This window comes from Nesoenas mayeri (genome assembly GCF_963082525.1).
Source record: "Nesoenas mayeri genome assembly, chromosome: Z".
In the NCBI taxonomy this organism is placed as follows: Eukaryota; Metazoa; Chordata; class Aves; order Columbiformes; family Columbidae; genus Nesoenas; species Nesoenas mayeri.
This window is the reverse complement of record NC_137542.1, coordinates 27,432,367-27,458,510: the sequence shown is the minus strand read 5'-3', so window position 1 is coordinate 27,458,510 and position 26,144 is coordinate 27,432,367. Positions and strand designations below refer to the sequence as shown.

The 26,144-nt window shown below is 40.0% G+C and overlaps 1 protein-coding gene across 1 annotated transcript; it reads right to left on the bottom strand.

The window, feature by feature from the left end:
- Positions 1-1,417: 1,417 nt before the first annotated feature.
- Positions 1,418-26,144, bottom strand: HABP4 (hyaluronan binding protein 4; the record flags this gene model as incomplete). Its single annotated transcript, XM_080362407.1, has 7 exons — positions 1,418-1,474; positions 3,188-3,370; positions 4,894-5,062; positions 13,154-13,237; positions 15,253-15,414; positions 16,216-16,363; positions 25,862-26,144. 7 exons carry the CDS (start codon positions 26,142-26,144, stop codon positions 1,418-1,420), a joined length of 1,086 nt encoding a protein of 361 aa, XP_080218533.1.

The window sequence follows — 26,144 nt, the reverse complement described above, 5'->3', positions numbered from 1 at the left end:
TACTTCACAGACCATCTGTTTGGAGCACATAGAAAAGAGTCAGTAGCCTTCCTAGGATGATATATCCTACTTGTGTAAAGCCTTACCACTGAGAAAAGAGTTATGTTAAGGTTCTGCATACTCTTGGAGCTTAATCCAAAGCAAAAGTGTTATTTTTTTCTTCAAGTGTCGTAACACTATTCACTTGCAGAGGAGACTGCTTAGAAGTGATATAAAACAAAGTGAGGCAGAGAACAGGAAAAAAAAAGTTCCTATTTATCTGGTTTCTCAGTAAATTGAAAGAATCAGTTCAAGTTGAACAGGCATTTGAAAACTCCTTTGAGGCCAATAGCTACTTTGAAAATGTCCAGTGTAGTTGTCTTCTCATTTCCTTTCCTTATTGCTTCTGGCACCATCTCATTTCTCTCAGATCCACAAAAACGGCTCTGAGTGACCCTAACTTCCTCCCTGTCAAAGGGGAATCTGGCTCAAGTGAGGAAATATGTCAAAACTGCAATGAAAGGACATCCCACCTCATCCCCAGTGTCTCACAAACTTCTTGGTAAGGCACGAAACATTTTAGTCTGTAGTTACTCCTGCTGAAATCAAAGCATAAGGAGTTGAGTTCTGCCTTTAGCTCAAAATTTTTACTTCACCTGCAACATCCCCAAAATAGTTGTAGATTATATCTTGTTACTGAAGCAAGACTTTTAGTCAGTTATCAGTTAAAAGCATCTGTGCTGCCTTAATTTTAAAGATCACTGTTTTGGGTGAGTAAGGTCTGCTGGTTAGTTTCAGGGTTTTTTTGGTTTGAGTGGTGTTTGGGGGAGACGGTGCTTGGGTTGTGTTTTCTTTTTTAATTTGTTTGGCTTTTTCTCCAGACTACATCCAAATAGCAAAGGCTTCAATCTGTGATTCTGACCTGTCAGAATAATGCTTCAAACCCAGACTCATGAGCACTTTCCTTTATTTGCCAAACTCCAAAGAACCGCAACTTGTGACTGTGTGAAATTTACACCCCACTCAAGGAAACAGGGAAAGCAGCTTTCAAATTTATAGTGAAATAAGAGTCCCAATTGCAAACTACAATGTACAGTTTACATTTCACCACGGTGTCATGGAGAACTTAATATAATCTCTATATACACATTCTAAACACCGTACTCTTGAACTTCATTTGAAAACTTGTAGTGAAGTACTGTAGGCCTTCACACAGTTTTCACGAATGGAGGCAGACACAGGAACCTTTGGCAGGATCCCAGCCCACCAGTATCCCCAGAACCCAACTCCACTAGCACAGTGCCACAACCATTCCACACCAAACACCCAAACAGCTTTTCCAGTAGCAACAGACTTTTTTTATCCACACCAGCATAAAACTGGTCTCCTCACAGCTACACTAAAGCTACTTTGAAATACCACCCTTCATCAAGGTTCTTCAAGCTAAGGCTGGAAAATCCTCGGGATCATCAGGATTTGGAGCAACAAGGTGCACCTATAAAGAAAGAAAGAAAGGAAGCTTTGTAAAAATGAATGCATTTCAAAAGCATCTGACAGCTATGTACATGTATTTTACCCTGAAAAGGGGTCTTCTATTCAAGTTAAATGCTTTGTATCCATCACTATCACAGAAACGTGTCCTGGTTTTGTCAAAAACAAGACCAGTTTCTCTTTTAGTGAATTTTCTTTCCAGCTAAGTTCTTTTAAGTAACTGCACTTTTCTGAAGTTGGCTATATGTTTTTGTAAACAGACATAGCAATGGAATGCAAGGTCACTGATAAGAATGCATGTCACGTATTTGCAAGGAGGAATGAACAGAACAGGTGACTAAAACTGATCAACTAAGTATTCCATCCCATCCACATCATACATCATATAAAGGTGGGAGATCATGAGGGTCTTGCTCTCTTTGACTATGGCCAACATCTGGGGAGGACCCTGCCTGCTGTCCCTGTGATCTGAGGCCTACTGACAGACTGAATCCAGTTCCAGCTTGCTGCAGAATCCAACCCAGGACTTCGAGGTGCCTGCTCTGCTGCTGCCGGTGCTGAGCTGCTGGGGAATTTCAAGACTGGTTTTGTATATTTTGTATTATTTTCTCTATTTTATTAATAGTATCAGTAAAACATTTTTAACACTTTTCCAACTTGCAAGTCCTCTCTCTCTTTGCCCTCCTATTGCCTTTCCTTAGTAGGGACGGGAGACTGAGGTGGGGGGAAAGGGGAAGGGTGTTCATAAAACATCTGCTGCGGTTTATTGTCGCCCTGCAATTAAACTGTGACAAAATGCTATGCATTTATCTCAGAAGTTATGACTCCTATAATTTCTTCAGTGTGAATATATTTATAATGCTGATCTACTGCCTGGAAAGGACCTGAGCATCCCAAGTTCTGCAGCCCTGAAATGAAGAGAACAAGTAAAGCAATCTCACCCAAAATACTGGCATTTTTAGAAGCAGCATTACTATCTTTTTACATCCTAAGGCTACTGCATGTATTGGATTGTAGTATAAAACTCTATGCTCCGTTATTATAAAGTGCCTTTTTCATTCAGATGAAACAAAGTAATCAAATAACTTCTGTATCATACAGTAAGTTCACAACCTTGAAGTATTTCACTCATACGAGTAAGGCAGAATTAAACTGAGGCCTTCAGTTAGTATGAAGAAAAAAATGTCATTTTTCAGTGCATTTTTTTTAAGAGAAAAAGGTCAGTGGAAGTTTTCTTAATGGTTGAATTGAAGACCTGTATCATTCTGTAGGATGCTGTTGGATTCTGTCTTAATCTGTAGGATCCCAGATTCACTTACCTCACTCCCAGTAATCAAAATGCCATTACCGTACTACGCTGAAATTTTTGTAAGGGATACAAGCCTTTAGTAATTTTAATTATTTTCAAATTCATATAAAGGCTCATTGCAGAAACAAATCTTTGCTGTATCTTTTCCTCTAGTTACCATCAAAGCAACAAGACCTTTTGAAATTTATGTGTTAAGAGTTGTGAGCCTGAACTGATACCTAATTTTAAGTAACCTGATATGGGTCAAGAACCCAAAATAACCAGACCAACATACTATGAGGCAGGAATTAGAAACAAGCCTGTCACTACAGTAATCAATAATTCCACACAAAAAGAGGTGGGACACACATATAACAACTACAAAAAAAACCTTCCTAAGCGAACAATAAAGACCACAAAAATCATTACCACTACTTCTGGTTGAGGTCCTGTCTCCTCAACAATTCTGCCACGACCACGACCACCTCGTGCTCCTCTTAATCCACGGCCAGGGCGAGGAAGACTCCCAAAATTAATATCCAGCTGAGATGTTATGTCATTCACTGGTCTTCGAAAGATATGAGAATCATCTTCAAAGTTCTCTTTTTGCAGCTAAAAAGAAGATCTGGTTAAAGCCTATAGCTTCCATGTACAGCCTTCTCCCCTCCCCAGTACATATACACACGCATACTTTTATAACAGACTAAGCAGCAGATAAATCAAGATGACATCCAGAGTCGAAGGCAGGCCTTAACTTGCACAGGGTTTTAACAGAGGTGAGGCAATTGCATCTTCCCAGATGCCTGGGATAGTTTTTGTTGGCTCAGAGTCCTGGCAACAAATTCTTCCGTACCAGGTCTGTAACACTGAAGAGCTTTTTCAGAAATAATATAATCTACAATGTTTTCTAAGGGACTAGAGAATCACACAACCTACTTACTTCTGCAATTATCTTCAACTAATTGTCAAAAGGCCATAGCAAAGCACAGTATTTGGCTGCTACCTGATCTGTTAGTCTATTTGTCTGCAGCTGTGAGACTGCTGTTGTTTTAACTCTGTGTATTCCTAGTAGTTAGTGGATGTAAGACTATTTCCCACCATAATTTTAATGTGCACTGTAGTAATGTTAACACATATGTAAACTCATCTCATACAGTGATGAATCACTTACTTTACACAATGTCTAACAAAGAGGTTTGACTTGTCTATGTTATGCAGTTCTTGTACCTCTTATTTTATGTTCATTTTGACAAAGTCTTTTGATACTGCCAGCCAAGAAACTTTACAGGTGAAAAGAACAGCAACTTGCATGCACACTTCACACACTTGCATACTTTCTTTAGAGCTTGTGAAAGATATTCTCCTCATCCCTACCACCATCTCCCTCAGAGACGGAAGATGGGATAATGACAACTGTGAGCACCAAAAGCCAGGCTAAAAAGGATGCAGGCCACTTCAGTATTAGTGTCTCTCCCTGGAAGCACTCAATGTCCTAAACTGATTAAGACTTAAACAGCTGTGAGTTTTGATGTTTATATTATAACTAGACAAAGGATAATATGTGCATTCATACATGCAGAACAAGCTCTCCAGAGTTATTTCTAAGAAGTGGGACTCTAAAACAGGGTGGGGGGGAATCATATATTCTAAGTACACAATAAAAGCGGGGATCCAGCACATGTGAGAAATAGGACAGTTAGTATCCACACTAACAGATACCAAAACCTGAGTTTAATATATATGTACAAGTGTATACCAGCAAGTAAGCTAGATGGGATTCAAAGTTAGGATAAGAAGTGTTCAGTAAACCAAGTCTCTCTAGCAGCATTACCAGAGATCTACACAGGTGGCAGCAACAAGGCTTTATATTGCTAAGACTGAGCCGTAATGTAGAATAACTTAATAGATTGCGTATTTACACACAAAACAGGAGTGATGAGCCGAGAGAAGAAAATGAACAGACAGTAAGTTTAAAGCAAGTTTGGGGGCAGCATATATGTCATTACAGTAACAAAGCTTAGATACAAACTTCTAGTCTGTTTGGGTTATACTAAAACTAGCAGAAAAAGAACAGAGACAGTTTCCTAACTCTGGGCATAAAGCAGAGTTTACAGAATTCCTGAGGCAATGCTTACATCATCACTATATTTTGACTTGTGAATCACCACTGCTTTGGAAGGAACAGTGGATTCTGGCTTCCGGATGTTGAATTCAGGCTTTGGTCGATTCTGTTGCTGAAGAGTTTTCCACTCATCTAACGTCATTTCTTGAACTACTTCTTCCATTGGCTCTCCTTCAGCAACTCTAAAGGTTTATAGTTGTAAAGTAAAAAGCATTAGCTTACAACATGCCAGGATGAACAAGAACACTAATCTCTAAAGTAAGGATACTAAACAAAACATATGGAATGTTTCTCACCAAATTACTATCCTCAGTTTCACTTACTCCCCGCAGTAACTTGATGTCTGAGTTATACATTAATGTAAGTTGGAAAACATACTTATGGCCTGTTTGAAATTAGTCATATGAACAAATGCTGTCTCCAGCCTTCTGTAGTACGTTCTGGTATTTATCCAGTCTCATTGCAAGTTCAGGCACTTTGGATTCTAGACAAAACCAGTCTGTCTTTTGATCTGGCATATTGTCAGGCATAATGTTTAACAGTGAGTCTACTCCTGGAAAATACAGCCATAGTAAGAAAAAAAAAAGCATGCCAAGCAGCACTTTTAAAACATCACAGTTGTATGGTTTTATTGACTCATACTGAAGGATGACAATACAAGACATATTCATGTTTCAGCACAGCCTTCAGTCATCCAAAAGACAAGATGATCACACCATGGGATCTTCTATGTAACTATTAACATTTCATTTGTTACTTTGACAAGATGCTGCTTTGATTTCTTTTGTCAGATGCAGTAGCACACAAGGACACAGTATCACCTGGCAAAACCAGATAAAACCTACTCCAGTTTCAATTTGCCACAAAGTGCAATAATGATCATATTTTCAAGAAAAACATATGGAATACATCAGAATATGCCTTGCATATTTTTGAGCTAGAAGGATATAAGTCCAGGGCTTTATGTCTGTATTCGTAAGACAAGATACGTAAGACAAAACCAAAGATTCTTCACTCTTCTCTGCTTGGCTACTCTGCTGCCACTTTTCTGATGCTGACCAAGACTGACTTGCCCAGGACCAGCAGCTATTAGAGTACACTACAGGTGTACCTTTTCATTAAGAGCAGAATGCTAAGGAAAAGCTGCACTGATTACCACCAGACACTTGAGAAACCATTTCTCTCTTCACCCAAACAAAACCCTTACACACCGCAATAGCGTTCAAAGCTGGTTGAGTATTTCCCTGACATGAAAACTCTTTCATTAGATTCCTTCTGGTGAGAAAACTATAGATTAGTTTTTCCTCACTCAATGGCAGCACCAAGTCTTCTATCAAATGCTGATGATTTTTCCGACATAAACATACAGTTGGTTAGATGCAAGTTGGAAATTTATCATGGAAAGACTCAAATGACAGCCAGTGAACTGTGCTTTTTGGGTTTTTTTAAGTTGTGCAACAACCCTATCAGAACACACATATTTGTTGGGAGTGTTCTGTGCATTCAGAAGTATCCTATATAGGAACAGGCCTGCTTCCTCTTCCAACTTGATATTGCAGAGAATCAATCTATTTCTTGGCAGTCAAAATTGTACAATATTTTCCTGAAGCACCCAGCATGTGACACATAGAAGCAGAATCAAACAGTAAGATAGGCCTTAATTTTGATTTAGGATGAACACAGTTTTAAATGCGCTTTGTAGAAAAAGTAAATTAAAAATATGCAAAAGTCCCGTGCTTTATGCCTACCCTCTGACATGCCTTCATGCCCTGGTATTTTGAAAATTCCCGTTAGAGTAACCAAAAGTTAAAAGTCCGGTAAGCAGCTTGTAGCTCCATACTGATGGCCATAATGCTGAAACTATATTAGAAGGACTGTTAAGAAAAAAATTAACTGGTTTACTGAGTTAAATAAAAAGGATACTGGTGAAAGATGCAGCTACCTCTGGAAAAACACCAACAGATACTGTTCCATGTGTAAGAGCATTAAGAACCAATTGCACCCCAAACTTTTCTGTTTGCTGTCCTCAAGAGTTAGAAGCCAGAAAATTTTTTATCAATTATTTGAAGCTTCAGTTTTGTGAACAGATGTTGGAAAAACAAAACTAGCTGCAAGCACTCTGAGGAAGAAAAAAAGAGGAAGTAAACTAACAAAAAGGGGCTCTATTAAATTGGTTTAATTTCTTCCTAAGCCGCTGTCTCAGGACACAATCAAACTCCTCTCTTCGTAATTTTTCACCCCATTAGGCAGATGCTGTTTCAGTCCTTGGCAAGAGCCTTAGAAAGATACAGAACTGGTTGCAACAGTTACTTGAGAAGTAGGTGTCAATCTTTAAATCTGCAAATGAAAAAAAGCATTTGAGCTGAGTCTTAAGGCCAGGTCTGTGCAGTTATCCACAGTGTGATACATAAGACATTTACTGCATTTCCTGCGGCACAAAGCTTGCAAAAGGAAAGGGCAATAGCACAGGTGTTCAAGAATACTGAAAGAATGACCAGTCATGCGAGATGCTGAACAGACCAAGTAAGTGATTTGAAAACAAACCACCAAAGCAAACATCTCCTGGAAGTCCAGAGGACAAGAAGAAATACGTACTCTCAGGCAAAAAGCATTAGCCACCCAAACACCAGAAGAACCACTAAGGAAGGCAGCTCGAAGGAGGGACCTCAAACCGAGCAAGAGTATTCGAGGTAACCCAGCCAAGCTGAACTTTAAATAAATAGCCTTGTCCCTTCTGCAACAGTGTACTTTTATAAGGAGATACATCAACAGTTTTGTTCCGGGCACATGTCACTGCTACTAGGGCAAAACAAGGTCTCAGCTGAGTAATGTCTTCTACGTAGAAACAGAGATAAAGGCCAGAATACAACTGCAAGACAGCTATGAAATCTAAAATATGTTATCTACACAGGAAGTCTTTAAGGAGATGCTGAGGAGGAAACATACATAATGCTAAAAAAATAATTTTTCATATCCACAATGTTAAAGCAAGACAGTCAGAAGAAAAAGAACATAGTAGTTTCTACTTTCAAAGTAGAAAGACCATCAAGGGTTATTGAAATCTCTATCAGTAGGACATTAAGATCAACTACAGAGGTATGAGAGGTTGCACAGGTATCACAGAATCATAAAATGCTAGGGATTGGAAGGGACCTCAAAAGATCATCTAGTCCAATCCCCCTGCTGGAGCAGGAACACCCAGATGAGGTTATACAGGAATGTGTCCAGGCGGGTTTTGAATGTCTCCAGAGAAGGAGACTCCACAACATCCCTGGGCAGCCTGTTCCAGTGCTCTGGCACCCTCACCATGAAGAAGTTTCTTCTCAAGTTTAAGTGGAACCTCTTGTGTTCCACTTTAAACCCATTACCCCTTGTCCTACCATTGGTCGTCACCGAGAAGAGCCTGGCTCCATCCTCGTGACACTCACCCTTTGTATATTTATAAACACTAATAAGGTCATCCCTCAGTCTCCTCCAAACTAAAGAGACCCAGCTCCCTCAGCCTCTCCTCATCAGGGAGATGCTCCACTCCCTTCATCATCTTTGTTGCCGTGCTCTGGACCCTTTCCAGCAGTTCCCTGTCCTTCTTGAACTGAGGGGCCCAGAACTGGACACAATGTTCCAGGTGTGGTCTCACCAGGGTCGAGTAGAGAGGAAGGAGAACCTCTCTCGACGTACTAACCACCCCCCTTCTAATAAACCCCAGGATGCCATTGGCCCTCTTGGCCACAGGGGCACAGTGCTGGCTCATGGTCATGGTATGGTTAGTGACACCTTGAGTCAGCAAGACCACTTTCAGATCTAAATTTTTATGATCATAAGAAAACATGAGGACATTTCACTAAACAGCAACTTGATCTCTCAAAAAAGCAAACACAGGTATTGCTTTCAAAAGTACACATCTATCAAAAACAACCACATGCCTGTGCTAGAGGAAATTCTGGTGGATTTACACTGCAAAAGTTTGTTTTCTCAATTGGAAAGTACAGGTTGATTTTTAATCCAAAAGATGGTTTCAACTGCTAGGTTATTAGTAGTACAAATTTATTTTGGGATGCCAAGACTCCCAAGGGGAAATACCTCTCATTAGTGAAGCAGAGCAACATGCGCATCACATTTCAGACCGAGACTTGATTGTAGCAGGTTATTTTGTGCATCAAGCCTGCATGAAAGTGCACACTCTGCATTACTTTCTACCTTTTAACCTTACAAATTTTAGTAACTGCTTAGTGCCTATTTTCATTCATCAGGTTAATAAGCTCCTTAGCACACCAACAATCATGCTTACAAAATATTGCTAGACACCTAAGTGTGGCCTCTGGACAGGATAAACTGAATTCACAGTGCAAGTACATACCAGAACACCAAGTGGAAGCCCTCAGTAATGGTTCCTACTGCTTCCATGTTTTCAGCAGATCACCATAACCTTCTAGCTACACCTTGCTTAATGTGCATACCTTTCTTGCAGGAACAGCTCTACAAGAACACATCAATATGCACAAGAAACGCAAACGGAAAAGAATGACATTCAGCTCAGTTTTTTTACTGATCATTTTCACATCAATAAAAATAATGATAGTGGGTCTTTTTCAGATAGCTTGTTGTATTATTCAGCTGTACAACGCAAATTTTTATTCAGCCTTTATAAAGAAACCAATTACATTAATCTTTCCTACTAAACATCATTTACAGGAGCATTAACACCACTTACAGCAAAATTCAAAGTTAAACATGAGAATACCAAGCAAACAACTGTACAGGTTAACTATAGAAGAAAAGCACTCAACCCAATACTTAGAAAGATCTGGTCTGGTCTATGGATAGCTTTAAGTCACTACTCAAAAAAACAGGGAGAGGGGCAAATAGCTCAGCAAACGTGAAGACAAATTTTGAAAGCTTCCTATTAAATGACCAGAAGAATACAAAGCTCCACCAAAAAGGAAGAAAGTCTTGTGTGAATAAATGGAAGAAAACCCCAAATAATAAACACTAACTCTGTAAATACCTTTGATAGGAATTGAATAGACTAGTGTCACACTGGTTAAAAAGAAAAATCTATTAATTTGAATTACCAGTCAACATAAGCGTGTTACATTGTTCAGACTATGAAGACAAGTTCAACAGCAAGCAGCTGTGAGGAAAGCTTATACTGCTGTACTAGCTGTGTATTTTATACTTACTACATGCAGCAAAAAAACCCAGCTACTAGTATGCGGTTTGGGATGCTACTAGGACATATTGTTGGTGCACTCAAAGAAATTTGAAGATATGGAAAGAAATAACGTGATTTATATTATAGAAGTATTAAAGAAACTCTTGTCCTGCAATACTTTGCAAATGGAAGCTCAAGAACAACAACGTCCTGAAGCCAAGCAGCCCACAGAAGTCCATGCAGAGTTGCATTGAAATTAGCCAGTACCACAACAGAAAGCTATACATTATCTCCCCACAGACAGATTACTACCGGTTTCCAGGAATACTTTTCCTCTTCTTTTAAATGGAAACAGTTCAAACAGGAAAGAGAATGGGAGAAGAAACAAACTGAAGCTTTCCATCTCTCCTTACAAGCACACAACTGCAACAAAGCAGTAGAAAAGAAATTGATTCCTTGGAGCTGCCACATTTAAGAGTCAAAATGAGAACAATCCTAACAGTACCTTAAGCAAACACACACCCCTACACCGTCAGTATTGAGGCTGTGGTGAAAGCAGAAAGTAGACTTGCTAGAAGCTTTTGCTGCTTTATGCTACCTGCCAGAAGACAGCAACTCCAGAGAGCATGAGCAACCTAAGCATATGTCACGGTTTAACCAAAGCTAGCAATCATAACCACGACAGCCACTCACTCCTCCCACTCCCCAAATAGGGGGAGAATCAAAAGGGAAGGGAGAAACTCGTGGACTGAGACAAATACAGTTTAATAAAATAGTAATACCAATATACCACTACTACTACTGGTATCTATAAAACTGAAAATATAAAAGATGCTCAACACATTCCTCAAGAGCTCCGTCCATGTCAAGCAGCCGGTGTCAGTAAGAGAGAGCACCCAGGTCCTGAACAGCTGATCCTGGGCAGAGAGGGTGAAAAGGCCACAAAGGCAGAAAGGCCCAGAAGCCACTGCAAAACGGCAGGATGGCAAACCACTGAACTAAAGGAAAGTCCCAAATGGAAATTCACCGAAATGGAGCACAACCAGACGGGTCTCCATCTCCTCAGACATAATAAAAACAACTCTCTTTAAATAGAAAGCACAACACCAATGGCATGGAATACTCTCACTGATCAGCCTGGGTGTTAGTCAAGCTCTGCCCCATCCATGCCCACCTTCCCCGCTGCCTCGCACCTCCAGACAGAGAGCCCAGCAAGGCCTCGATCTCCCAGACAATAAGCCTTTATTCCAACTCAAAGATACCGTAAAGCTACTCTAAGAAAAATATTAGTTCTGTCCCAGCGTGTTATCTTCTTGTTCTCAAGCTAAATCCAAACAATGACCATGCTAGCTATGTAAAAGAATAGTTTCTAACTACATGAAGAAAATTAACTCACTTTTAGTCAAAACAGCACAGCATACAAGGCCTTCAAATAAAACCTAAAGCATGAAAACCAGACCGCACCAGCTTTGCTTTCAATTATTAAAAAAAACAAGAAAAAAAATCCACACTTTTAAGGTCTATGCCATACAACCCTCTCTGATTACCTAGGCTCTATTTGCACAATGCTTTCTCTTCTGTTTTAAAATGAAGTACAGTCCCCAAATTGACACTACCCTCAGAGGTAAGTAGAATAAGGTACATGTAATTCGTGTTTTGCATACAGATTTGTGAGTCTTCAGGGCAATATTTACTGCACCGCAAAGAACACACAATGCAGAATTTTGTGATTGCATGTTACTTGCATTTTTTAATCTTATGGATTTCAGTGGACTATTCCTAAACAAAGCTTTTTTAAAAAAAACTAAAGAGGAGTAAAATCTCCAGAAAGGCCCACAGTCTGACCAAATACCTAGTCATCTCTGAGAAAGAGAAAATAACTAAAGACAACTAGCAGATTCTACCAGATGCCTTTGCCACTAAATATACACTTCTCAAGCCTTACGCTCTAAAAGAAACTGATGTCAGGACACATCTACAAAGAGCTTGAATTAGATCTTGAAACAAGTCAAGGTACCAGTAGTTGATGATAAAAAAAAGCTGAATAACTGCTTTCCTGTTTAGCTAATACAATGCATTCTTGACAGTTTATCCACACTACCCATCTGATTCAAGTTAGTCTAGAAACAGTTTTCTTGAAATCCAGTCACAGTCACTCCATTTCAGAGAGAGATTTCCCCATGTATACTCACCTCTGGCTATATATTGAGAGCTAGTTCAAAACGAAAAGAAATCCAAGAAATCCAAGCTATACCAACTCAATTTCTTACAGGGTTATACAACCTGAACATATAGAATAGGTTTTGTAGTCCCAGGTAGATTTATAGTTAAGAAATTAACCATAGCCACTAATACCTGGACCTGCATCTCTAGGTAAAGAAGACTTCATGGCAACAAAAGAGAAGGCTGACGTACTGAACTGATTGTCTTTCACTCATTAGAAGATATTCACCATATGGTATCTGATTATTCTTTAAAGTCTCTAACTTAGACAAGATTGTCTAGTTACTTTTTCTTAAGTCAGTGTTTATTTCCTGTGAAGTAAGTTCTCACTGGACACTGATAAGAATGAAGGTTAGAAGACAAGAGGCAGTTTCTCCCTCCTTACTTCTAAGGGTCACTGCAAGACCAATTCCAGCAAATTTTTCAAGTTCTGCAGAGGTTCTTCATGAAGAGATGACAACTGCATCATTATTAGCGATTGATGGATACTGACTTAAGAGAATTCTATCTTCGTGTGTTTTAATTGTGTTTGCATGATTGCATAGGCACCTTGAATATTTTTCTCATAAAAACTACCCTGCTTTTTAAAGTTTTCTACAAATTAGCCAAGTTAAATAGGTAACAGACAATATGTAGCTCCTCCTTAAATTATCAGCAGATCTTAGGAATATAAGCATCACTTGGCAAATAAATGCAATCTGTAGTTGCATAAACCAAGCTTTAGTCAGTGATGCATTTTCTTGATTCACAAATATAGACAAAGCTTTTCTATTTTTAAATATGTGCATTAGCATAACTTAACAGTTCATATTTCAAGTGTGCCTCCTATACAAGTAGATCAATAACAGTCAATTGTTTTCTTTGCATTTATAAAGAAAATATTTTAGTCAGACTATACTTGTTCAGAGGCTCTCCTTCAGATGTCCCTGTCTGCTCAGCTGTTTCTGCAGTCTCTTCCAAAGGAGTAGTCTGCTCCATCCCACTAAAACTGTAAAAAAAACAAAGTAAAAACACACAACACAAACAATCCACCAAGTCTTAATGGGTCACATTGGAAAAAAACCTTGCAGATCAATACATTGATTATTTTTTTCCAGAGTTCCTCTGGAGGGGAGAAAGTAGAGGAGAAAAGCTCTAAGATCATAAGCAGAAAATAGATCTACTAAGTGAGTAGTTAAGCAACTAACAAAATAAGAAGTATTAGGAAAATTCAACTTCTATGTACTTTTAATAAAAAAGAGTGAAAAGCGTGCATGAAGACAAAATAACTCAATCATGAATACTAATACCAGTACTTGATTAGTATATCACTGATGTTTAGGTTTGCCTTTTTGTTCCTTTTCAGCTATTAAAACATTACACTTCATACTCCAAGTTTGTATTTTCTGTAACATGAACACTGGTCCACTGTCATTTGAGAGCAATAGCATGCTTTCATTCCACTGGCAGGCACACATATTTAACATTAACACCTTCTAGCTTTGATGCATCATTAAGCATCATTGTTTACGTAACTCCAGTTTAATGTCAGTTCTACCACAGGCACCACATGACAAGAAATCATTGATATCTCATGTTTATATTGTAAGTTCTGATGCTACTGAACTAACAAAAATTAATTAGGGAGAATATAAGGGATCTTAATTTTCTTGTACTTTATGAAGTTCATACAACCTTCCCTGACATCCCACAGAAGCCAGTTTTGTGCTTTTGGTCAGTGACTTTCTGCTGTCAGCTCAGAACTATGTTAATCTAGCTGATCCTTTGCTTTGAAAGCCAAAGTAACTAACCAATCTTTTGGTTTTAGTATTAAATATTACAGAAGAGACAGATATTAGTACAGCCTTTCCAAAGAACTTGGCATATCAAGCCCTCCAAATTAGAAGCCATCAAGGCTGTATTTTTCAACCTTTTAGCCAAATGGCCCAAATCCACGATCTAAGGTTTAAAAATGAAATTTTGTTTTTAAAACAATTTTGTGTTAAGAATATGTACATGATCAAAAATATTTGCTCCAAGCTCAAAGTGCTGCCTTTTCTCTGCTCTTTATCAGCCATCAAATAAAGAGTTCTATATGCATATGAGAACAAAAGCTGCTGGAAAAAAGTGGCATATTGCTGGGTGCAAAGAATGAACAAAAGTCAACATTTTCAGTGAGTTTTTGCAAGTCTGAACAGAGACCTATAAGAGAAATACAGAATTGAACACTCCCATTTTTTTAAATCTAATTAATAAGCCACTACATATTGTTACTGTGCACTTCACTGGCAGAGCCAGCTAAATATTACCTCCAGAGCCACACTGAATTGTATTACAGCTTTGCAATTTTGAAATTATAAATAAAACTTGAGAAAAAGATAGTGGATTTTAAGTCCACTAACAGAGCTTCCATCTTTTAATCAGCATTTAGTAGCAGTGCTATTAAATACCAAAGTTCCACTGACTCACCTACTGAGAAAAATTGTAACATCTCAGTTAAAAGACAAACTGGCCCCAATCAAAAGATTTTGGCAGTCTTAACTGAAGAAATATCGCCATGCCTTTGCTACAAATAAATCTCACCACTATGAAGAAGGTGAGTTCAGAAAAACATAAAACTATGTTCAGTATAACAATTAATAGAAAGCAAGCCTTATAAAGCTCAGAATGAACACACAACTGGCGAACAGAAAATTAAGATCTAAGGTGAGCCATGTAAAATGATGATCTATGGTGGGCACTAGTACATGTTGTATCTTGTGTCATCTTTAACCGTTCTGCAGTTGTGAACTCCACCTCCACCCTTTATCATCTACTTTCATCCCTCTAGAGAAAGAAAGAGGGTTCTGTGAGTTTAAGAGGTTTATTTTTTTCATTGCGACTTGAAACTAAAATCAGTACTAACTTTTTGCCAGGAAACTTGGATATAGAAGGGAACAGAATACTAAGAAACATTACTGCCATTATGACTATTGTTTACTGGTACACCAAGTAAGAAGCAGCATACAGAACACTTACATTTTATCACTCTCACTCTGTCTTTCAGATTCCCATTTTCCTCTTTGGTCAAAGCCATCAAAACTTCTCTGTATTCCACCACCTCTTCCTCTACCTCGCAATCCACCTCTTCCTCTGCCACGGCCTCTTATTGGCCTTTCACAGTCTAATATTTCACTTGGTCTAAAAACAAGAATTCTAGTCAGATTTTGGTTCCCACAAAACAGTTAAAAAAGAGAAAAAAGCATATGGTTGCATTTGTGCAGCTGTGAGAGACATCAGTAAATGATAACACGGTACAATTTTTAGAGTGCGTCTTTACACAACACATGGTACAGTTGTATTAGTTTTGCATTAAAAATGGACATAAACTGAACATAAAACACTATCAGACTGTCACATCTTCAGCAACTTTATTAGAGAATAGCATCACTGCCTAACTCCAGGTTTATACGCAACTGCTTAAAGTTTCAGGGAACTTGTTAAATACCAACCACTGTTCTGTAAAGTAAGAACAGCCACACTCTCAAGTGTTACAAGTTAAAGTGGAATTTTCTAGTACTTATAAAAAAAGCAACATTGCTATGCATTCACCAAGCAATAAATAGTATGACAAAAGTTTATTTTCAGTTTGAACAGTAACACTCACTTAACTTGGAACGTGTACCACATATTCTGCAAAGCTTGGCATGCAAGCTCAGAAATGAACATTTACATTGCAGACTAGGGGTTATGTTTTCAGATCTTTAACTTTTCAGTTTTGCCTTACTCTTCTAACATTTAACAAAACTCCAAATCAATCTGTGAGGAAGCTGAAATTACAGCTAAGCAAACTAAGTCGTCCTGCAACAAGTCTACACACTAATAATGCAATCATGTCTTCCAGTCACGTCTAGATCTATTTTAAGAAGGTTAAGTCGTCCCCTTTCCATCTCTGTGCACATGTTCTGTGAGGCACCTTACTTCTCCCTATATGATACATACCTTTCCACTGCCAATTCCACTTGTCTTTCTGTTTCATAGGAGCGGTATTCCCTGAAAGATGGTCTCCATTCAGTTTTGTCTTGTTTCACATCTGCTCCTCTGTTACTGAATCCTTGCTGTTCTCCCCGCTTAGGTGCTTGCTTCTGGCCTATGTATACACACAAATATAGATTATGAACAGGTTAATAATAAATCAATTGCAGTTGCAAAACTACTGACTGAGTTGATTACAGCTTATAGTCTTCTGCTTCACCGTCTGCAATACCAAGTCCACCAAAATATTAAAAGCACTTAGAGTTAATGTTGTCAGACACTGTTTTAAAGACATCTACTTACTTTCCCTTCTGTATTGATGAACCTGCCTCAAGTAAAAATACTACAGGGGTTGACACAGCTCAGATATTCACAGGAAAAAAAAAAAAAAACACGCTGAAGAAAAATCTCATTTTGCTCACACTAAGTCACCGAAATGGAGAACAAAAATGGTTTCTCTCATGTTCTCTCAAAGATCTTGCTAGTGTACTAGAGGACAAGGCAGAGAAGCTTCAAAGGAAAACATGAATTGCAGGATGGATGCAGAAGCAACAAAGGTGGAAGAAAGAAGAGAACCATTAGAGAGAGGCATTAGTTGCCAGTCATGAGACATCTCTTGCCAGATGAAATGAATTTAGACATCTGAGACTGCACGTCTAAGCTCACAGCTACGGTATCTAACAACCAGAATGGAGTCACCTCCTACTATTACTGTTGTACGGAGGAGAACGTCATTCACCAACACTACAAGTCCCTGAGTCTAAGCAGAAGAAACCCAGGCAGTAAGTACAAAGATTCCAATACCACTAGTTGATGCAAAAATGTCAACATATTCCAACATAAAACACATTAAAGCTTTTGAGGGTTTTGTTTGACCATTGTCAGGATTAAGGAGGAACAGGCTGGGCAGAGTGAATGCAGAGAAATTGTGTATTAGAAGAGAGAATAAACTGAGGTTTTCCACTCAACCTATATACACGTAGCATAACATTCACTATATACTTCCTTTCCCATTTTCCCAAATTCTATGCTCTATTTAGGGCAAAGTTCTCCAGAAGAAAGCAAGCCTTCTGTCTGCTAGGCCCCTACAGTTACACTATTGCCTGAAAAAGGTGTTAGTTTAAGTCCATTAGGCAAGAAACTACAGAAACACTGCTCTGAGACCAACAAAAGCAAGATGTTCTTTCCACAAGAAGCACCTGTGAAACTCTAGGCAAGTTACGGAACTCAGGTTAATAGACAAGTGACTGTCCTGGCTACTGTGCCTCTGTTGCTAGCTCGTAAAAAGAAAAAAACCTATGCTATGTTACAATATTAACAGGTAAAGTAACTAATAGCTCCATAGAAATGCTCATATAAGAGGATCTCTGATCAAAGCTTAGGTGGCAAGCATGAAGTCTGTAACATAATCTTTAAAAAGAAAATGTAAAATAACTATCCTCTTGGTGAATAACATCAAAGGGTGGTAAACAAAATTTTTTGTTATGTAGTTAGGACAGTCCTATCTGTACACAACAGAGACTTTTATTTGTGCTGCAGCAGCAACTCTAGCTTTGGTTTTCTTTACACTACAAACCACTTGATACAATACATTCTAGTAATTGTCTCTTCTCAAGATTTGGAAATGTTCAATCCCTAGAGCTGCAAGCATATTTACATGCCCAAAATCATGATGTGACCTCTGGATAATGGACAACTTTTGAAATCAGTTTGAGTAAGCTTTTCAAACCAGGATGCTTTAATAAAGAGCAAAATTGTAAAGAATACAGAATTGTACATGCTGTTGGGAAATGGGTCTGCTCTACGTACATGTCTACTACGCCACCTACTATACAAGTGTTAATTCCATACTGGGATCGTGCTATGGAAAAAAATGACTACTCATTTCTGACTTCATTTTTACTTATCTTATTTGCATCTGGATGTGCAAGTGCAATAGAAGAGTGCCTTTTTATTTATTTTTGATCCTCTCACTGGCTATCAGCAGAATCAGTTATTCTAAACAGATTAACTTGGCAACAATGCAGCAGTCAGAAACCACTTTTCCTCCATATTTAGTATTAGCCTCAATTTCACTTTTGTATTCAAAGAGGTCCGTAGAACTAGTAAAGCAATGTTAAAAAATGAACATGCACACGTCATTTTAAAATAAGATGGTCTCTGTACACTTAAGTACATTTAAAAGTACTTCAAAACAAGTCTTGCCAAATATGTCAGTGTATTAAACACCACTAGCACTGACCGTGCTCAACAAAGCAGTCAGTTCTACTCTGATTTCTGTCCAAGGCTATCTCATTTTGATTCCAACAGGTGGATATAGCTACTGGAAATGGATTTTAAACATTTCAAAGATTATTTGTGGCACTGGCTACCTGCATAAAAACATTTTAAACTGGTTTGGCAGAGAGGCACCACTGGTAATCCACAGTATGAAGCAACTCACCTCTCTAATAAGCGAAGTCACCCTCAGGGCAGAATCTTGAACTGATTTACAAACAGGTCACCAACACCAGCACATCTTTCAGCCCTACATATAGAGGCAAACTAAATCAAACCTTGGCAGCAAAGATAGCATAAACTATCAGATTCTCATCCTCTACCATATGTTCTTCCCAATGCAGACTCATTGTTAAGTAACTTAAGAGCCTCCTACTCTTGGAGGCAGGGAAGGGGAGGAAATACAAACACACCACACCAAACCATAACAGAAGCAGTCTTGTGTAGCACTGCCATAATAACTTTCAGTTAAAAATAACTGGGCTACACTTTGAACGCTCATTAACTACAAGTATATCTCTTGTCTGCTTGTTTGCATGTATGAATCTGTATGAAGGTTTCCTTCAAAACGACAGAAAAAGCTCTGGCATTTTGTGGATCATCTTCCTGAGGTCTTAAAAACATTGTGCTGAAAACTCAAGATCACTCTTTCCTAGTTACCAAGTTTAACCTCTCTTTCAGGTGTTTTTTTGTAATCTGTATTCAGCTGAAGACGCTGCCCACCATTCCCCACCTCACCTCCACCTCCCCACAGTGGTTACTGCAGCAGCCCCGTCTGTCGGCTGAGTTACCTGTCACTTTACTTTCTAAACTGAGGAATCAGAAAAGAAATCTGATGCCTAAACTGTTTCAACAGACCCAGCTTTTTTTCACAAGCAGCAGCTGAGATATTATTATAAAGACATCTCTAAATATTAAAATTACCAGGTTATAGAATTAGACATTGCTAAAGAAAAAAAAACCCCAGTTTTACAAGCCACTGTTAAAACTCTACATTATACAGACTTAACATACTTAAGTAGTTCTCATTTTTCCCACAATAGTATTTCACTATCAGTTTTGTTTATACTGCAGCATTTAGATAGGAAGACCTTCTAGAAAGTGTTTTGAATATATCACAGAATTCTCAGCTGGGAAAGCAGAAATCATACTTTTAAAACTAGCATTGCCTGGGTTCCCAGACACTGCATATCTATGTGTTAACAGACAGATTTCAAACAATGCAGCAAAACCTAGCTGCCTTTGTAGTGGTATTGCCTAGCTATCACCAAGCTGCTCTACCCATATCACCTGTCCTCAAACAAGTAGGACTTCTGCTTGTCTAGGTTTTGTGGGCTCTTCACTGGCTCTTGCCAAGACAGCATGCTCTCACCTTCTTTTAGTTTTTATTTTTTAAGAGAGAATATGTTGTTTTGTGCAGGAAACTTTGACTTTAGACAAAAACCACAAGGAGCCCAGCTTGCAACTGCAATCAGTGACTACAAGCTAGAGCAGAAATCTTGCTCTGTTCCCCCCATTCCCTCCTGTAATGAGCATGACAGGTGAGAGCGGCCGCTGGCATGCGTGCATATTCACAGGCTGAGGAAGGTTACTGCTGTAAAGAGCACAAAACCCTCGTATTGTGACCCAAAAATTCTGCTGTCAAGGCTACATCATTGTGTTTTATGAATTCCCACAAGCCTGAAACCAATCCATCCAAATGGGCGACACTCAGACCCACTGAGACAGCTCCATCAATACTTCACTTCCACAAATGCAGTCTGGGATGAAGAAGTCCCAAACCAAAACTTATTTCTATTTTGCCCAAGTAGCACATATGGCAATTGGGCAAAGGCAAACTGCGCAACTGATTCAGTTGGGATGAACATTAAAGCAACCATAGTAGCCAGATGAAAGACTTTTATGTCTTGTAGCATGTATTTGAAGAAACAAAAAAGTAACAACAAAATACCTTCCATCTGGCAATCTACCCTTAAAGGTTTTCTGAATCGAAGACTGTAAGCATCGACTTATACTGGACAGATCCAGAGATGGGCTGCCATGTCTTTACACAAACTGCTGTGTGAATAGATACATGCACTGATACATCAGCATCACCTTATAGCAAGAAATGCCACAGGTCAATTACAGTCTCCGTAGAAAAAGCATAATTTCTCCTTATTTCACAAAATCTGCCTGAAATTATATCCCTTTATTTCTGTAAAATAAGAAACAACCAATATTCTTTCCCTTCTCCAAGTCTCAGTTGCAGTTCTATATACACTTCTTTTGTATCCTCAGACACCTCCTCTCAAAACAAAAACCTTAATTCACATTTCTCCCAAGATGTATGCTTTTTCTAGTTTTAGTATCTTTGAGGTGACCAAAGGAACGGACACATTTCAAGATGCGGGAAGATGAGATTCCTTCAAAGGCATAATAATTCAATTTCTAGTCTTGACAGTGCTACCTCAGTAATTGTCAACACTGCTTCTTTTCCAGATGGCAACTGGAAATAGACTTGCTGTTCCACTCGTAGTAGTCCAAATGACTCCAAGATCTCTTTCATGAACTGCAAAGTTTGGATTAGCAAAACCTTTCATGTTGCAGTATAGCTTGCAACACTGCCCCCCACCTCAATTCATGTTCTCAAGCATACACTACTTTACACTTGGTGACAGTGAATTTCCTCTGCCATTTTATAGCTCATTTACAGGATATAATTAGTGTCACTGCCCTGCAGTTCTTTTACTGGGATAAATAAACCTGTACCAGCAAACTTCAGTTACTTACCCCGCTCACAGTTCCTTTAGCACAGACTTCCCACCTACCTACATAGAAAATAAAAAATTTAAACTGTGATTTTTTGTTTGTTTGTTTCAGGCTAACAGCAGTACAGCCACTGGTGCTAAATTCAGATGTCTCTTTCCACATGTTCCAAGAGATCCTTCTTTCCTCTGCTTTCTGCTTAACAGCTAATTTTTAAATGAAAAAAATTGAGCCACAAGAAACAATTTAAGTGGAGTTCAGAGGAATTGAAGTAACTACAAAAAACAAACAGGAATACTGTTCCAGTTGGTCTGGAATGAGGGCAAGTGGAGAAACACTGCACTAATTCAACAATTTCTGTCATTAACTATGGCTGCACACAAAGACACTACTTCATTGACATCTCAGTTACATGGTAACACCTATACATGGACAACTGATCTTCCTTCAAAATAAAGCTGTAACTGGAAATAGTAAAAGACAGTTCACACTCTCAGGGACTAATTTTGCTATATTTCAGAGTACGGCAGATTTAAGACTGCACAACCTTATTTCCTCCCCTTCACATGTGTGTCCCTGCAGGCTGGAGCCAGCTGCAGGGCACTGCTGGGGGCACACTTGGGGTTCAGCACCGATGCCTGGGGCATCCCCAGGGCTTTGCAAAGGAATGAACTTCACCATGACCCTGGGAAGGGATTGCCCACCACTCTGCTGTCTGCCCCACAGGGCATCCCGGCCACTGTGCCCAGCCTGCCTCCCAGCCCCACCGCACTGTAGGCTTCCTTACGAGGAGCAGCTGAGGGAACTGAGGCTGTTTAAGTGGGAGAAGAGGAGGCTAAGGGGAGACCTTATGGCTGTCTGCAACTACCTGAAAGGAGGCTGTAGCATGGAAGGTGGTGGTCTCTTCTCCCAAGTAGAAGAAAAAAAAAGACACAGACTGTATTCTGTGGTATTTTGTTTTCATGTGTGCCAGTACTCAATTACAGCAATGCCTATTGCTGCTTTCCTCTGAACAATCTTTATGACTATACAGCTAAAAGAATAATATCGGAATAAGTTACTCAAAAATAAGAAAATAGTCAGTATAAGGTAAGATTCCCAAGAATCATTCCATGCCAAGTTAACTTAAAACCGTAGCTAAAAACTCAAATGAACATGTAGTATTCAGGAACTACACCTAAATGTTACATGAGTCATCAATATACATGAAAGAAGAAAACCTTTTCGAGGTATTAGCAACAAAGGTTTAGAGATTTCAACAGAACGGAGCTTAATACTGCATGATCAACAAATTTAATTTGCCTGGACTGGTAAAGAATGCAAGCTCTGCAACTGAGCCTTTTGAATAAAGAGCTGGCAAATGCAGTTTGACCACTGTGCTAAGAATGAACTGAGTTAACATTAAGTGGTACAATTATAAGAGCTGTAATACCTACAGACAGCCTTTACCCAAATCCTCAGCATACAGTCTAAGAATCACGAAACAGCACAGTCAGTAAAAGAGGAAAAAATACATCATTAAGGTCAAAATTGTAGGTTTTGTTATGCTATGAAATCTGTTTTCTCCTTAAAAAAAGATTAAAAAATAGTCTCCTAACAGTTGTGTCAATTGATAAGAACTAGTTTGGAGTCTAAAGGTCAAAGTACTGAATTATCTTGCAACAAGCCTCTTAGAAGGCTACCCTATGAGGAAAGACTGAAGGAGATAGGTCTCTTCTCCCTGGAGAAGACTCGGGACCTCATCACAACATTCCAGTACCTGAAGGGCAGCTACAAAGCTGAAGGAGGCTCTTTCTTCACAAGGAGCCATATAGAAAAGACAAGGGGCAACAGGTACAACTTGGATGAGGTTTCATTTCAGTATCAGAAAGAATCATTCACTGGAACAACCCACCCAGGGACATGGTGGAGTCCCCATCACTGGAGGTTTTCAAGATGCAATTGGACAGGGTGATGGATGATCTCTTCTTTGCCGCCTCTTCCAGGAAACATTAGACCAGACAATCCTTCAAGGTCCTTTCCAACCTTAGCTGTTTTGTGATTATTCTATGAATACTAGTGCAATAGAGACCGAATTTGTCATTTCAACCATAATATCAGAATCTGATTCAGTTGTGCGTATGGGTCTAGATGCTGCTTTATGGTGTTTAATTCTTAAATAGTTAAATTAAATTAGAAGGAGTTATGCCCAAAATCGGGGTGGGGGGGTGGAGAAAAAACCCACCACCACCAGAACACTAAGATAGGCTGGACACAAAATGCTTAAGTTTGTTGTTGTTGGGTTTTTTTGCGTGGGTTTTGTTTTTTGTGTCTGTGCTTTGTTTCTTTCTTTCTTTTTTTTTTTTCTTAAATGTAAGTTTAGTCATTAGTTTTATAATTAAGTAATTTTAATCGTTACTATTTATTCCCCCAAGCAGAGCTATACTCTTCTAGCAATCTGTCCATCACTAGCAGCTTTACACCAAACTGAGCCGGTAGGAAGACGCTTCCAAGTGGTTACTCCTTCTTAACCATTAAGCTGATAGCCCTGTGTATCTTTTATTGTATCAAGAATTATTATGGTTTAATCCTGTATAAATACAAATAAAATGCTGACCCCTCTGTTACCAGAAAATATTTTTCCCTAAATCCACCAATTGCTTTATATTTGTCAGCTACCCACAGGTAGGACCAAGTCTCAACTCTCTGGTTTAGCATCCTGAGCACTACACATTTACAGTCCTTACAAGAAGGCCAAGACATAAACGCGCAATGCACACAAAATGCAAGGTAGCCACTTTATTTAAGTGCAGCGTTTCTCAGACCAAGTAACTCTTCTTAAGATAGATGTTAACTCACTTGCACAAAGGCTACTATAAACCAGCAGTCTTTTCTCCATTTTAAATTAGCAGGAAATTAAAACAAGATGCATGTGCCTGATGTCTCCATGCAAGAAACTGGGTTTCTTAATATCAAGGCAGCAGAAAATAGGCAAAGACACTCCACAGGGTCGCTGTGTATTACCACTGAATTACACTCAGAATCTGTATGCTTAAGATATCTATAGACAAGTAGGATGCTGCTCACATGGTTCCACAGTCCTGATAACCACCAGGTCTTGTTCAAGAACTTCTACATCAAGACTTCAGACTCTGCTGATGACTGAACAGGCACCTTCGCTTTCTGTCAATAACCAGAGTACAGTATCCTTTACTAAAGTATTGGTCTTACAGGCAGAGACCTCTGACAAAGTCACATAACAACCACAGAGGAACAGCAAAAGATGAGTTTCATACAACTGTCAAAAGGGATAGTGACAACTTGTTAAGATCACCTTCTACAAAGAGGCTAATTAACTAGTGCATACTTCAAAGATTCTCTGCTCCACAAGGTCAAATAATCACTGTCAGAGCAGTGTAAGACTCTAAGGAATGGAATTGGCAGCACTGGCAACAACTTAATGGAACAATAACCCTGACTGAAAGGCCACACCTTTTTCTAGGGCATTAAAACACTCGGTTCAGTTAAAGTATGTAGGCTTTACTACATGAAGAAGATATCTTAAGAACAGTTATTGTGTTAAGCTTCATGGTATGCTGCAGGAGAACAGGAATTTACAGATCACGAGTGCAAAACTAGACTCTTCTGTGCAGAGGTTCTCAATATTTACAAACTGACAGCCTGCTCTCAAGAGACAATACTGTGTAAGTAACAACAATCATTCTCACAAAAATGCCTCCAAATGGAAGGAGCTATAGCCCAGCAAAGCCTTCAGCTGCAAAGAGGACCGTGCCAGACATTCTGATATAAGAGCCAACTGGCTCCCTATTCCCCCAAGCAAAATTTAGTATCAAAACCTAGCAGCTGACAAACAACCTAGACCATTCCTGAACACCGTGTTAAAGAGTTCACCCAGGAAATCAGGTTTGGGCATCAGCTCAAGCTTAAAGCAAACTAAGCACAGATTTTCGGACACGTTATAACCCTGAAGAAGCTAAAGTACCAGAAAATTCACAGGTACCAAGAAAGCAAGCCTGGGAGCATCAGACACCGACAGAAAACAGCCAGGGTGAGAAGCCACAAGATGCATCGACATGGACGCAAAACCAGCATAAAAACTACAGACGCTGCAGTGGAAGAGTTAACGATCTTCCATTCGCCTCTCGGGATTATTTCCGAAGCGTTCGTTTACTCGTCTGAAGGCCCGTTTCCCTCCCGGAGCCGCCCCAGGGCGCTGAGGGAGCTGGGGCAGCGCGCGTGTGGAGAGCGTGCCCGGCGCGGCCACGCGCAGAGCCGGCCCGGCTGCCACTTGTTTCTCCAGCGGGACTCGCAGGTGGGCACGCAGCCACAGCGACACAAGGACGGGCAGCAAACGGGGCTTCCTCAGACTTGCGCTCACCCTGTACCGGCAAGCGCCTGCCAGCGGCGAGACACACGGCGCTGCGGCCGGGACTGCCCGCAGCGGCACCGCCGGGACCGCACTGCTCAGGGAACCGGCTGCCGCGCCGCTCCCCCTCCCGCGGGCCCGCCAGCCCTGAGCCTCCCCCGGCGCCCGCTGATGCGCCACCGCCCCACACCGAGCCCCGCTAAGGAGGCGCCGCCGGCCTACCGGGCTGCGGCGGTCCGCCGCGCGCGGGAGAGCTCCCGGGCTGCTTGCACTCTTTCTGGGACTCCCTCTTGCCGCCGCCCGCCCTGCCGCTGGGACCGGCTCTCCCGGCGGCCGCCGCCTCGTCGTGCCTCTTGCGCTGCTGCTGGCGGCGCTCGGCCTCGCGGAGGATGTCGAAGGGGTCCGACTCGTCGTCCAGGAGCTGGTAGAAGCGGTTGGCGACGGCGCAACCGAAGCTCTCCTGCATGACGGCCGCCACCGAGCTGCCCACCGTCCCCTTCATCAT